Source organism: Filicampus tigris, chromosome 11 (assembly GCF_054856515.1).
Source record: "Filicampus tigris isolate MCC_2025a chromosome 11, RoL_Ftig_1.0, whole genome shotgun sequence".
NCBI lineage: Eukaryota > Metazoa > Chordata > Actinopteri > Syngnathiformes > Syngnathidae > Filicampus > Filicampus tigris.
The window spans coordinates 14,513,193-14,528,945 of record NC_141227.1 but is presented as its reverse complement, the minus strand read 5'-3'; the positions used below and the strand labels follow the sequence as shown (position 1 = coordinate 14,528,945).

Genomic DNA, 15,753 nt, shown 5'->3' with positions numbered 1-15,753 from the left:
GTGCAATTGCTTTGCTTTCTTGCACAAGTCACTCCGATTTCAAGAATGGCGATTTCAGAAAGAACATGTCAGACACGGGACAAAGTTGCACACCAAAGGGCACAATTAATGTTGAGGGTCAAAATAAAGCATCAACACAGTCTACCATACTGCAAATGGTCGTGCAGTTGTGCACATTGGAAAAAAGCAGCTTTGGTATTTCCGCAACCCAAGTTCACTAATTCAGCAGACAATGCAAACAAGCAAAGGAAGTAGAGGTGCGACCTCAGAACTTTTCTAAATGTGCATTTTTTTTTAATGAGGAAGACTAGCAAAAAGTTATTCGATTACTTTTTAAAAATGCTTTCATTATTTTGTCCAAGTCATTTTATCTCTCAAAAATGTAAAAGCAAAGCAAGGCACAGTACAGTACGTAACTTCTTATAATCCGTCATTTTCTGGAGACTTTACAAGCCTTTCAGGAGATAGAAATTTGATTTATTTCAAAATGAGGCAATTGTATAAGTCCATTTTAGTCTTAACTGTATGTTATAACAGCCTAACCGAACATGTAACTTGATGGATGACTTTTGTAAAGTTGACATGATTCCAACCAAAGCCACATAAATCATTTTTCACCACAAAAGGTTAACTGACATTTGTTACCTTTTAGTCAGTCAGCGGGAAACTCATTTAAAATCTATCAGACACCCTGGATCTGTATAATGAAGTCTGAGAAAATAATCTAGGATGTGGATACCATGTGTCATCCATCCAGACATGCAGTACATATGTACTATATAGTATATAATTTAGATTTGATGGCGTCGTCTAGTCTATGGTTCCATACAGGTAAACAAAGTGGGAGGCGGACTAATATTGACTCACCACTATGAAAATCTACGATATGAATACATTAGAATACTTTTAAATTGTCAATTTAGAAATAGTGTTTGATGAACTCATTTTATCCGATTAAAAAAAAAAAAAAACATTGCAATGAGCGGCCATTGCGCTTATGTGAACAAGTCACAATAATACATGGCGGATGTGTAAGACAAGACAAGAGTCTCGAACACATCACCTCACATGTATTGCCTTATAATTGATATGAAGCTGAGAGCAGTTAATACAGCCGCTGTTTTCCACTCCCATGATGCATTGTGGCTGTATCTGCCTTGCAGGGCGCTACAGCATAGTGCGTATAATCAATTATTTTCTCGTGTCGTTACGTGTAGGGCAAACTTTGCAGCGGCATACGCCTAATTGCAAAAGGAACCAAAAGTTATCGTTTGCTACAATGTGAAATAAATGCTTGTGTGTCCATTGTTCATTTCACGACTTTTACCTACCGAATTTATACATGCAGATTAGATCCGGCTTGGTTTATGGCACTTTACAGAGATCTCGTGGTCAGCCAGATGTTTATTGATCTGCGAGAGCTCCCTCGAATTTCAAAACCCAGCCTGGGCGCCACTAGTGATCGATCAAAGTACACAGGAGCAATGCAAGCTTCGTTTTAGGGAGGATGGATTGGGAGTTAGACATTGTTTTATTGAGGCGAGTTCACAATTAAAGGTACTGGCACAACCAACGCAGGCACACGGGTTGATCAGTTTGATAAATGGCTTCGTATTGATCTGTCAACAGATAAATGTGACGCTATCTCAAAGTAGGAGGCAGTCAATTACAAGCCCCATGCAGTGCTGAGTTTATTCCAGAGATGCTCTGTTTACATTGGTAAAAGTGAAAACACAGTAGCAAAGAGACTTAGCCTTGTTATAAAAGAGAACTTTTTCAATAAATGTGAAATTGAACGTAGAAAAGAATTGCCTTGTACTGTATATCCAAATTGGTCAAGATCAATGGAACTGGGGCGATGGTGGGAAAGACTACAGTAACACTGGACTATAGTGCCCCATGACATAAACGTCCGCGTGGAAACATTTATTCTTGAAGCCAAAACATTTTAATACGGAGTTAGAAATTATTTTTATTTCATCATGTCCCAGCTGCTGTGGTTCAACTTGTGTTACGTGCCACACACAGAAAAGAAAACAGTGCACGAATGATGCCTTCATTTACGATTTGGAAAAGTCAATTTTACAATACAACATGAAACATTGTATAACTTTTTTTTTTTTAAAACATGAAAAAGTAAAACTAAAAAAGCAAAATGGAAGTATGCTTTTAATAGTAAATATACCGGTTGGAGATTGCTAAAGATGTTTTGGTGAATTTGGCTCTCATAGAGACCTCAACAGGTAAGCTATTAAGAGGGGAAGTAATCCAGACCGGGTAAGGGTGTTTATCGCCAATATTTCACAAAGACAGCGAACGTCTTTCAGTCTTCTTGAGGAGGTACAGCACACCAGCTGTGAGATTGTTAGCTCAGCTAGGAGAAGAAAGTACACAATCTCCCCCAAGTGACTCAAGGGAGTATTTTGACATTTGTAAATATTACAGTATATGAGTGCAGCTTCAGCCCCAATATACATTAATGCTATACTATTAGCACTCCAAATGACGTGTATAGTTGCAGCTCTATTTTGGTTAGCATGTCTGCCACTCATACGAGAGGCTCTGGCAGTCGTTCTTTGACACAGATTTCAAGCCTAAAATGTAAAGCATACAGAGTTGATGTGTGGCACATAACAGTGCCCGGGGGTGATGGAAAGGATTGGGGTGATGCCGCCAGGCATTGGGATGAAGATTGATGAACGCAAAACACTTAAAGCACTCTGACATTTGACAGGTGATGCTGGGATGCAGGGATGAAGTTTGGTGCAAGTAAAAAAAAAAAAAGAAATCAGAGTAAGGTTATTCGATAGTTTTTTGTAATTTTTTTTTTTTAATGGGGGGGGATTTGCCTAAAGGTGACACTCTGTTGGGATATGACACTATTAGAGGGATGCCACTTTTTGAGGAAATGCTCTAACAGCTATAACGCATGGGAATTGGGTGTTTTCCATGTCTTTCAACTAAAGAGGAAGCTTGCTGATGCAGGGTCTGATCCAGAGAGGCTTGCTTGCCAGTCTGAATGAAGTGTTCAACGGAGTGGGTCGTCAGGCTGCACCTGCTACCCGTCTTTGTGCTGCCAAGTCTAGCAATGGGGATTCACTCAACATGGAATTGCTACAAAAGCAAATGTTTCCGCAGTAGTTTATATGCTTGCATTGTGTACAAAGCAACAATTGTCTCACAACGTGTTTCACAAATGGCCCACAAGGATTTCTGCTGTACCAAAGGAAAAAAAAAAAAAAACAGGAGGAAAAGAAGTAGTTGCTCATTATGGAGCTCCACATGTAATTTTTAGAAAATGGGATGTGCAACTGATTAAAGCGGAAGTCAACCCAAACATATTTTTCACAAGAATATGTTCCCAGCAGGCCCACTAGTTGAAACATGGCATTCTGATTAATTTTGCATTTGTGGAATATAAGTTAAGCAGCAAAATGCACTCATTTTTAGCCATCTCTGGGGGCGGCCATTTTGTCTTCTGTCGACTGAAAATGACATCACAACTGCTCAGAACGACCAATCACGGCTGACCTGTTTTCTGAATCTGAGCCGTGATTGGTCGTTGTGAGCAGTTGTGATGTCATTTTCAGTCGACAGAAGACAAAATGGCCGCCCCCAGAGATGGCTAAAAACAAGTGGATTAACACTTATTCCACAAACGCAATATTTATCAGAATGCCCCGTTTCAACTAGTGGGCTTTCATCGAACATATTCTTTAAAAAAAATAGTTTGCGTTGACTTCCGCTTTAAGACTTTTGGTCGTATATTAGCCTAGTTCGGTTGTCTGTTTACTACAATATTAATAAAACTTCAGTAAGGGCGTCAACCCTGTTTTGAAGCATCCCTCAGCCTATAGTTTTCGTTTTATAGCTCTAATAATAACTGTTTTGTTTCCATGTTTCTGCTCTCAAGTGCCCCTTTTCCAACAACAAGCAATACTGCAGTAATACCTCACGGTTAGCATCAGACAACACGGAGAGACACACGTGTTCTGGTGAAGGAGGACATTAAACTGCTCACGAGACCAGCCTTTCACTTAGGAGGGGGAAGACTCCCAAACTACATCTAGGCCATTCAACAGGAAGCTAATGTTTACACTGCGAATAAAAGATGAGAATCTAAATGTCAGGCTCAGCACGTCATTGATCGCAAACTGACAAAAAGCCAAATTATACTTTTTCCAAGGATGACCTGTAAACTTTATGGATGAATCACTGAATGGCTTGGGTCCTGATTACATTAAAGAAATACTGATTGAATATAAACCCTGTAGGGCTCTGAGATCTGCAGACTTGGGTCAATTAGTGGAGCTCAGAGCTCAAGGTAAACATGGAGAAGCTGCATTTAGCTGTTATGCTGCAAACAAATGGAATAAGCTGCCAACAGAAATGAAGTCAGCCCGAGTGTAAAAGCTTTTAAATCCAGGTTAAAAACGTTGCTTCTTTTCTCATACCTTTGATTAAGGTCCTCTAAACAACTTTAAATCATTTTTTCCCATTATATATTTAAGAAACCCACTTTTATTTCTTTACTGTACAATGTTTTTAAAGTTTTCTGCTTGTGTTTGTAAATGCTTGGTGTCGTATCTTTGCTTGTGTGAAGCACATTGAGTTGCCTCGTGTATGAAATGTGCTACATAAATAAAACTGCCTTGCCTTGGATAAAATTTTGAATGGATTTATCTTTGTCTCATTTTTCAATAATCTGTCACAAAAACCTGGCATTTAGAAAGGGGTGTGTAGACTTTTTTTTACATCCACTATGTCCAGTAAGTGTATCTGCATCTGTGTGTGCCAAAACATACAACACAAAAATGGCAGTGAGTGTACCGTATGTCACTGAGGGCCTTCTCTCCCCAAACGTCTGTCTTTGAATATATTGTGTATGAATTATAAATGTGAAAAGGTTGACTACTTAAACAAACTCAGTGGATGCATCCAGTACATAAGGACAGTAGCATGCCTCTGAGTCAGATCAATACATAATTTACACAGCTTTAATGGCTGTATCCTTATGATAAGGTTCATTAAATGTATGGTTACAAAACAATCAAGGGCACTTACAGTGGCGTGATGCTTTATTGCATGTAATTAAAAAGGCAAATTAAGTGTTCGGTGTCGTGGGCTTCACTTCATTACCTCAATTTTGCTGTCAACTCCGGGCGGTATTAAAGGGAGCCCTGATGCCCGTTTTGTTGTTGTGGATGTTGTGCGCCACTTAATTATGAGACGCATACACAGGAGACACACATGCACGCAACGTATTGCATTTGAATATCCTGTGTTTGTGATTTGATGTCAACTCACAATTTATAACACAACATCCAAACTAGTGTCTTACTGTTGATGGATGGGAATTTTTGACTTTGGGTTAGGGTTAGAGAATAGCGAGAGAACCCAATCATAGACAGAAAAAAAGAAAACTGGGAAATGTTGAAGCCAGACACAATAAATGTATCCCCACTCAGCTATGTTGCTATGACAACACACCTACAGCTCTTTTTTTTTTTTTTTTTTTTTTTTTTTAAATCAGAGCAATCTCATGTGCAATTGAAGCCAAACAGCCAAGTCATTTTGTGTCTCAGATGCTGCTGTTTGAAAAACTTTTTACATAAGCTCTCCACCTGTCATACAATGGTTTTGAACGTGATATAATGAAACATGTGGAATTCCAAGTGTAGTCACTGAAAGAGCAGCCGGTCAGCACCTACGTATGTTATAAGTAGTTTCTTATTTTTATAATGTATTTCCATAGACGGTGGCTGAGCAAGCCACTTACTTGTTGAAGGATTTGGCAGACCGTTCTGTGCCAAGCTGGGCAGTGTATTAAGAGCGGGACTTTTGACATGCACCTGGCGAGTCAGACGATTTAGTGGCAGGAAATTTGAAAAACCTCACACTTGCTAAGACCATTTCTTAGTCCAACGCAGTAGCTAGCCCGCTGGATTTTGGTGAGTTAAATTAGGACACAGGAAGACAGATCCTGAACTCCATGGGCATGTGAATGTCATGGTATTTCATTTACAAATTACAAACCATCTGAATCACTGTAGAAATAAATTTATCAAAGTGGAAATCAACCTAAAGATATTTTTTTTCAAGAATATGTTCACAGCAGGCCCACTAGTTGAAACACGGCATTTTGATGAATATTGCTGTTTCTTTTCATTTGTCCATAATAGTCCTGGACTCAGTTAATTAAATGTCCCTGGCGACTACTTGTGGGAATTTGGTATAATAATTAAAACTTGTGCACCCACTTCCCACAAAATGTGGAATAATCTATTTCTGACAGCTCTTCTCTTTGCACCATAACTGTCATTTGTGAAATTGACAACAACAACAAAAAGATTAGTATAATCGTATTTTTCCAGAAACTTCTGGAAAATGCAATTCTAGATGAACAGCCCATGTCATGTTTGTTACCATGGCACCAGGGCATCTGAGTGCCACAAATGTGGTTGACTACCACTCACCTGAAGTGAAATGATGTCAAAACTTGCAGTACAGGATTTGAATTTACACAACCCGATATTCCAAAAAGGCTTTATTTGTAATTTTGTCCCAAAAATTTGAATTAATCTACTACTGTGACCTTTAGTTGAGAAGAATAAATCAAGAGGCTGTCGTAAAAAGTTGCACAGAGAAGACTGCAAGACTGCCTGATGGTGGAATAGCCACTTTTTCGGAGACATACTGGGAACCAGACCTCCAACATCAGGTTTCTAGAAGACGAAGTCAATTAATTAGCCAGTTCCTCAATAGTCTGTTAACTATGTCTGTATTTCACCGCTTCTATTTTTGAATCTAATATAATGTAAATTACAGCTGGGTTTCTATCTCTCTTCGAAGGAACTTTTCAACATCTTTTTGATGGACACTTCGCACATTCAAACTATCGCAGTACAGAAGATGTCGAAATTCATCATTCAAGCCTTTACTCTGTTTTCTCAATCACCCTGCCTTCAGATAGACCCTCAACCATAATAAAATGAGCCTGAGCTAAATGTCGCATCATGTATGTCTAGTGCCTACAAAGCCAGGTACTGGTTCCTCATTAAGCTCAAACAGGCTCCCTGATGCATTAGGTCAAGTCACTGGTGGTATTCAATGGAGAAACGTCAGCCGTAATAAGTCTTAAGTGAACCTCTGTGGAGCTTGCATGACAGAAACAATGTGGCATTATGAAAAAAGTGCATTATGTCAGTGTAGTTGCCTTTACCCTTGTGGATTGGCACATAGTACATATATTATTGTATGATAGTATGTTCACATCCCCGCGACCCTTTTGAGGAGAAGCGGTTTGGATAATGGATGGATGGATGGATGGATGGATGGATGTTTACGTCATATGAATATGCGCTTCAATTCATTCTAGACTTCCCCCCCAAAAATACAAAAATATTTTAAATGAGGTGAAATAGCACTCCACTAAATATATATATATATATATATATATATATATATATATATATATATATATATATATATATATATATATATATATATATATATATATGAACTATCAATAACATGATGAATATTTGCCCCTTGAAGCCGTTTCCTTCAACTGAATTCATACCTTTGGGCATTTTAAACCGAACTCCTGTGTAATTCATGCAATTCATATTAAACCCAACACAAATTGCCAAAAAGCTCAATCTAACTCATAAATGCTCATAGTATAAGATAAAATGTGTCCGTTTGATCAATCTATTCTATTCAATCTCTTAAGTGTGGACCCAGGTGGACTCAGAGGACTATAAAACAAGGTGGAAGCTGCTTTGGTTATTCAAAAAAAATGCAGCCTAAGGATCAATAACCCCACCTACTGGAGATTAAGGAGAGGTGCACACAAAAACTGGTCGACTAAAGATGTTTTTTGGTTTAATGGTTTGAGACATAGCAATGTTGTGTTGCGTGAATCTCGATCTGAAATCATGGGACAGTGTTGTGGTTATATAAGGTCAGACATAAATGGGAAACAGTGGAACTTTCTTCTTGACGTGATTATGTGATTGGGATCACAAGCCGATTTAATTCAAAGCAACTCAATTAAAGTAGTCTCGAAAAGCGTTCAGTCTTGACAGACTGAAAGCAGCTATTAGTGTCTTTCATTACCCTAAGAATGGAACAAAGTTTTACAAACGAAGGGATGGGGTGCTTAAATCGTTTTAAAATGACCGGAATGTACACCAGAAAAGATTTTTGGTTAGACTGCGCCCCTCTGATAATGGCCTCCCATAGTTGCCATGCAATATTTTTAGGAAATCAGCATGGTACACTTAAATCTTTCCTTCAAAGTGATCAGGCTGGCCTCATTGCATTTTAATCTGCCATATTAATAATAAACGGTTGGTGTCCCTGCCAGATGATGCTATGACTTGTTATACTTTATATTTAATGCAGAGCAGGAACTAAATTGTAAAATGAAGGCATCTAAACCACAGCTTTGCCAATTTGTTTGTGCTCCACAACGTCTTTTGAGTAGCCACACAAACACGTAATTTTATTCTAGTAAAGTCTTTTTATAGTTTAGTAGAATGTGCTGGTGAATTTTAATATTGTATTTCCGCTTTTCCCTCGTTACAATTAGGTATGCATCCTGTATTATAATATCGTGGCTTTTATTGTTTCAATTTGTGTACATAGACCATCGGTTTTTTTCTTTATTTCAGCATCATGTTTAAAACAAAAGTTCCTTTTGCCCATATCCTTTATAAGTTTGGTAGGTAGATAGGTGACATGCAGTGCCAGGCAAACGTTTGGAAACACCCTCTAATTCAGTGTTTTTACATAATTTAAAAAAAATCATCGAGATTAGGAAGAAATATTGATGGAATTGTTCGGTAAGCAAAAATATAACAGGTGAAGTTAACCCAAACATTTTTTTTCAAGGATATGTTCTATGCATAAATGGGCATGCTGATTAAAATTGTGTTGTTAAGCAGCAAAATCCACCCGTTTTCAGCCATCTCAGGGCTTCTGTCGACTGAAAATGACATCGGAGTTGCTCAGGGTTCAGGTGATGACCAATCACTGCTCACCTGCTACGTTGGCTGTAAGAATCAAACTTCTATTCTATAGACAGATTCTTATCACATTTGTATTCAGACATGACTCCTGACCCTTGCCTACTACAAAGCTCTGTCGCTGATGTTGATTTGTTCAGTTTGCTGCCTACATTGTAATAGGATTCACGAGCTGCTCCAAATTAGGGCTTGTCTCTTGAGGAAACTGGAGGAAAATAATAATTAAATGGCACCACATTTGCTCCAAAGGACCAACGGCAATCTGCCTTACGCCAGATGGCCAGTCCAGCCCTACTGTTTAGTCAAAATCAAACGCACACTTACCTATCATTCTGCAGCGGTATGCCATATCCCATCTGGTTTGCGCTTGGTGGGTCCATCATTTGTCTTTCAACAGGACAATGACCCTCGGGGCTATTTGACCACGAAAGAGTGTGATGGGGTGCGTTGTCAGATGACCCTCCAAAAGCACCTGATCTACACCCAATTTAAATGGTTTGGGATGAGTTGGATTGCAGAGTGAAGGCAAAGCAGCTAAGAGTGCTCAGTACCTCTGGGAACTCCTTGGAGAACGCCAAGCGTGTGCAAGCTGTAAACAAAGCATACTTAGTTTGAAGAATTTCAAATCTAAAACAAATTTTGATTTGAATAACATTTTTAAATGTAGTAAATTATTCTTAACATGTTGCTGTAGTGTCTGGATGGATGACTTCAGTTTTACAATGCAGGGGGAATTCAAAAATAAAAAGGCTGAATTTTAAGGTGTTGCCAAACTTTTGACAGCCAGACAGACAAACATACAGCCAGACATGTATGGGCGTATATTTAGTAATTTCATTGTACAATGTACAGAAAGGCGTATTTTATTTTCCTCAACATTTTTCCTCGCACCGCCCCTTTATGCAAATCACCTTCTGTATCCGGAAATCAATAGTCCCGTGATGTCAGCTAGCGCTGCGTAGCATCGGAATGAGCTTGAGACCGTTCACTGCGTCCAGCTCCTGATTCTATTTAGCGGTCATCAGCAAATTCAACCGGTAGCCGAGCCATGTCGGAGTTTATTTCACTCCCCGGCGGACGTTAAGGGCCAGTGAACAGCGCTCACATGACATGACGGGGTGCCATTTGGTTAGCAGGTTGGTGTGCTACATAGGCTAGCGGGGCTAGTTAATACGTACTGTACATTCCGCTACACGCTTTATGGGAGTCATGTCGCGCTTTGTGCTGAGGCAACTGTCTGATTTTGGGGACTACGCCGGCAAGACTGAGCTGTACGAGAGTTTAAATAACGAGCCTGACAAAGGACTGGCAAACGTTCGCCTGAGCCCAAATGGACGTCACGTTCATGTCATCCTCCGCAAGCCGAAGGTCGGTCTTGTGACTCTGGACAAGTATGAAAGACCTCAGCTGGTTCAGGCTCAAAGGAAGCTGGATTTGTGTTCCACACGATGTGTTCCCATTGTGGATATAATATATTTGGACACTAATAACAATAATGGCGTCAACAGAGACTTTGTGACTGTGGCTGTGATTTACGAGAATGGACAAGCTGAGTTTTGGCAGTTCCAGGATTGCAAGGGAGGATGGAGTCTCCTGCAAACAGCCGACTTGTGTAACAGTCCCCGGGCCCGAGTGGTGTCTGTGTGCGCCTGCTCGAATCTAATCATCTGGTGTGAGGAGAGGCCCCCCTCGGAGTGCTCTCCCGTCCTCAGCTCTGCCAGGAATAAGATGAGATATTGTATCTGCAGGAGGGACTTTGAGCTAGAGGAGGGGGCTGTCATTTTAGGAGGGGTGAAAATCGCCCTCCACAACAACCCTCGATTCACCGTGATCGCCTCGGGGCAGTATGTGCACCTCCTTCCGGACGTCAAGTTGAAACCATTGAGAAAATTCTTCCTCTCTTGGTGCCCTCGCCAGGACTCCATCCGGATCAGTACAGTATGTAAAGCCACCCCTTTGAAAAAGCAGTCGGCGAAGGAGTCGGACTTTAGGAAGCTGATCACAGACTGTTTAGGGTTTCTGCCATCTCTTGACTCCCCTGTTATCCTCAAAGCCTCTCCTTCGTCTTGCGGGGGGTTGCTGCTGCTTCTCAACACAGGCTGGGTGTGTCTCCTGCAAAGCGACGGGGTGCTGCGCCGCATACACAAGACGGCAGACACATGCCTGCTTAAATACGCCACACAGACCAGCCTCTGCACATACCAGGACACCTTGGTGCTAGTCTTAGGCCAAAATCTCTCTCTTATTGACTCAAAGTGTGGCAAAGAGCTGGAAACAATTTTACTGAACAGGGAGGGGGTTTTATTTCCCACAAAGAATGACGGCTCACCCCACTTGTTCTCCGAAACTGGACTCTTTAAAGTGGTGCGCCAGGATATGGATACGATAAACCTAAAAATGAAGTTGCCTTCTTTCACCGCAGCTGAGAACATTCACCCGGGAGCTCTCCTGGTGGAAGCCGTGTTTGAGGAGGCGTGTAAATATTACCAGCAGAGGAGCCTGAGTAGCACCCAACTCACTGTGGACACCTTAAAGGAAGGGGGCAGGTTCCAGGCACCCATCTCTTTGGCATCCATCCTCAGTGACTACCTCAGCTCGGGGCGCAAGCAAAAATCAGAGGAGCCATCCCAAAATGGAGAATTCGGAGGCGATGTAGGGGAGGACAAGCTGAAAGTCTCACTGGAGCCTGAGCTGAAGGCCTTGGTCGCTGTAGAGGAGCTGAAGGGGACTCTGGTGAGCTGCAGCATGAAAGAAGTGGAGGCGCTTTGTGACAGTCTAGTGGAGAAAGAAATAGCCCGGCTTCTGTCGTCCTCCGAGCTGCATCAGGACGACCTGCTCTACCTCAACTCCATCTTCGGCGTCTTCCCCTGCCAAGCGTGGAGGGCGGTGCAAGCTGCTCTTCAGCTCCGCTGCAATGGTGATGGCTCTCTGTCCAGCCAGGCGTCTCCGGATGTGTGGAAAACCGTCCTCGGTCCCGCGCCGGGCTTCCCAGCCTCGCTCCCGCTTACAAATGGCGGGTCGAAGCATCGGAACAGCCCCAAAGCGGATCACAATGCCAATCGTGCATCCAAGTTGACAAGCGGCCCTTCGTCCGTCTCCCTGCCCGTCTTCGAACTACTCTGCCATTCAGTTTTACGCTTCCAGCCCGCTTGGCTGCCGCGCTTCCTCGAGCTCAGCCAGCAACAGCGGGGCTCAGCCGGTCTAGGGTTGAGCCTGGCCGCTTCCTCTTGGAGCTTCCCCGCCGGCAGAGGAGACAACGGCGACAACAACGTGCCTCTCTATAAGCGTGCCCTGAGCGTGCTGTCGTCTGCAAGAACGGATCGAGACCAGCTGCAGGAACTGGACGTGGAAGTGTTGATGGTCAGCGGGCGACCCAACGCCATTCTCCAGGCGCTGAGGATTCTGATTGGACAGCAGCAGTGGGAGAAGGTGACCCAGATGGCCCAGAGGTTCTGCAAGCAGAGTCCCCTGCTGAACAAGGAGATTTTCACCACGCTGCTCTGTGAGGTGACCCAGCACAGAGAACTGGACCCCTACCTGGACCTGCTGTGGGCCCTGTGCCCCGAGGACCTCACCGTCACCACCATTCTGAACCTGGTACTGAAAAACCTCTCGCCGCCCAGCAAGCCGTCCCCCTCGCCCCTTTCCGTTGCCTTCAGGCCCAGCGACTCCCCAGCTCCCTTTGCTGACCCGCAAAGTGGTCAGGTGACCATCGGCCTCCTCAAACCTCTACTGAGAAAAGTTCTCCAGAGGGAGACCAAGCCCAGCCAGCGCTACGCCGACATTCTCCAGTCCCCCTCCTTCCCGCCGCCTGCGCCCCCCCGCATGCCTACAGAACCATCCAGAACCAGCACAGACTCACCCCGGGACAGTACCTTGCTTCCTGGTTCTACCTGCTGACCATCTGTGATGTGACCACACACACACTTTTCTTGATAGTGTCACAACTTGATGACTACTCACCGTGTTACCTTGTAAATACTTTTGCTCATTTTAACGTGTACATAGTGCGCCAGCGAAGTCATTTATCCCGACAGCGTTTCATGTATGTGGGTGACGACGTTAATTTTGGCTAGCCACAGCTGCGTTAATGAAGTGTTTCAAAGTACAATAGCTTGTAACGACTTACATCACTAACTTTTGGCCACACGAAAAAAAAAAAAAAAAAAGGTATTTTTTACAATTACATTTTACATTTGATTCCTGCTCAGTGCTGAGAGGTTTTAGGTTTGAATCTCAGCTCAGGGTCTCCTTTGTGGCGTTTGCATGTTCTCTACGGCTTCCTCTTACATTCCAACAACATGCAAGTTGGGTTCATTGAAAACTTCAAATTGTCCAAAGGTGTAAATGCATCCAATGTGCCCTGTTATTGACAGGCATTGGTGTATGCCAAACAAGTTCAATAAAATATGGATGAATTTCCTTTTCTTGATTATATAAATATATTATTCATGCACTTTTGGGGAGGGCTAATTGCACCTTTTCCAAGTGACAGGCTGCTGTTTGGCCAATGCATTTGACAACTTAAAATAATGTTTTTTGCATGCACAGGGATGATGTATTGCATTTTGGCAGAGGGCGTTGAAAATGTAACTAAAAATCGTGTTCACGTGGACATGGTTGATTTTTAACTGACACGTCTAAGAAAAGTTTGTTGTCCCCCCCCCCCCCCCCCCCCCACACACACACATACTTTTTCAGCCCACAAGACATTCTGGACAGAGATGCCAAAGGAAAAGGGACTAATAGTTGAGACTTTATTCAATTTGGGAGTAATTCCAGTATGAGAGGGGGCACATGGTATCACAAGGTCAGTGTGTCTTCCGTAGTGAGCAGTACACAATCCGTGTCTTGTCTCTGTTGGCCTCGATGCTCTGGTTTGCTATCACCTCAGTCAGGAGTGTTTGCATTAAGGTATTCAAGTGCCGTGTTGTTTGGTCATACTGTAGTGCCCTTAATGCGGCATTTAACATGAAGAGATTTGTAACGCACAAAATCCACTGCTTTGACCTTTTCGTTACAGTACCAGGCAACCTGGTTGCTTTGAATTGAATGTCACTCCTGCTGTAGTAGTGTGAACACATTCAGCGACATTATAATCAGCTGAGTGTTGTTTCTGAATTTATCGACACTTCTTCAGTGGACTCAAATGTAATTATTGATGTGGCTGCAACAATTTACTTTGTCGAGGGAGGACTTCCCTTTTGTAAAAATAAAGCCAAAACTGTACAAGTATGTCTGAGTGATCATGCTATGAAAATCTGATAAAACGTTGTGCTTATTCAAACTCAAATGCTGCCTGCTTAGTCCTGTTTTCTCATAATTTAGCCATATTCTGCCTAAAATTAATGAACTGTAATTTGGAATAATCAGTTATCTCGGTGAAAATAATGTTTTTAATGAAAATAAATCAAGACTAAGCTCAGCTGTTGTAGGGTAGTGTATTTTTTTTTAACTGTTTAATGGGTTAAAATATAAATAAATAAAAAATACAATCTATTATTTTACCGTCTAACGTTTTCTAACACCTGTTGTTACGTGCACTTGAGGCAATTCAGCTGCCGATTATCTAGTGCCACAGCAACGGGCCTTATTCACAAATGCGTAAAAATGTTTGCACTACGAATGCATTACTGTGTAAGCAAAATCAGTCGACACGTGCGCACCCACCACCGGCAACAGACAGACATGTTTTACATCTACAGGCTCATGAAGCCTTTATCGATACGAAAACTTGAGCCTTGGATTTATTTCCGGGTGTGCGGTCAAAACTTGCGCGGTCTGCTCATGCGTGACAGCTGCCACCAATGTTGATGGAACACAGATTGCCCAACGTGTGTGGTATATGTGCTTTCGCGCAGTTTATGAATGAGCCCCAATGTCTTCTGCAGCTAATGTTTAAGCTTGCTTATTAGCAGAGGCGAGAGGCACGGCATCTCATTCTTACAGCCGGTGGGCAGGTTCCACATGAGGATGTAAAGGATCACAGCAGCAGTCCAAATGTAGAACCAGGGAGTAATCGGAGTGTCCCAGGAGATGCCTGATGGATTTTTACTCCAAGCTTGCAAATAACATCCACTGGCGACTACATTAGTTAGCTACATTTAGGCTGCACAATCTGAAGGGTCGAGCCCACAAGGCAGTTCTAAAATTAACTCTTGAACTTTTCAGGTGTGCACTTAATCAGTCCCCAAGAATTAACATTTGAAAAAGGTAGGCATCCCCTCATACAAATAGGCCCGATACAAGAGCTATGGAAAAAGTTCTGTATTTAATGCTTGATTTAACCAGTGTAGCGCGCTCTCATTTCACAACATACTTTTGTTCTAGGCTAAAGGTGTGGTTTTCACTTAGTACTGTGAAATAATAATGAAGTCAAAACTTCTCTTGACTGATGTAATGTTTGCAGCATGGCACTGCCACAAAGTGGTACTGTTGTAGGTTTTCCTAAAATAGCCATTTCAAATCTGGTTTTTAATCATGTCGATAGTGTCTGAGCAGCCAAACTCTTATGCCATGACTGATTCTCCTGTGTGCATGGTGGCATGACGGCATCAGGAAAAAGTCGCAAAATGTCCATCTACATTTATGTCTTCTGTCAGTATTCACAGACATAATTCAGTTATACATAGACTACCTGCCTGAGTTAATGGTAGAAGAAAGTACTGCCAACAATCAAATATCAGCGTATTGGGTGTAAATAAATGCAATGTTGAACAGT

The 15,753-nt window shown here is 42.1% G+C and overlaps 1 protein-coding gene across 1 annotated transcript; it reads left to right on the top strand.

The window, feature by feature from the left end:
* Positions 1-9,938: 9,938 nt before the first annotated feature.
* Positions 9,939-14,457, top strand: hps6 (HPS6 biogenesis of lysosomal organelles complex 2 subunit 3). Its single transcript, XM_086044991.1, has one exon. It carries the CDS (start codon positions 10,233-10,235, stop codon positions 12,930-12,932), a length of 2,700 nt encoding a protein of 899 aa, XP_085901117.1. The 5' UTR covers positions 9,939-10,232; the 3' UTR covers positions 12,933-14,457.
* The last annotated feature ends 1,296 nt before the right edge of the window (positions 14,458-15,753 follow it).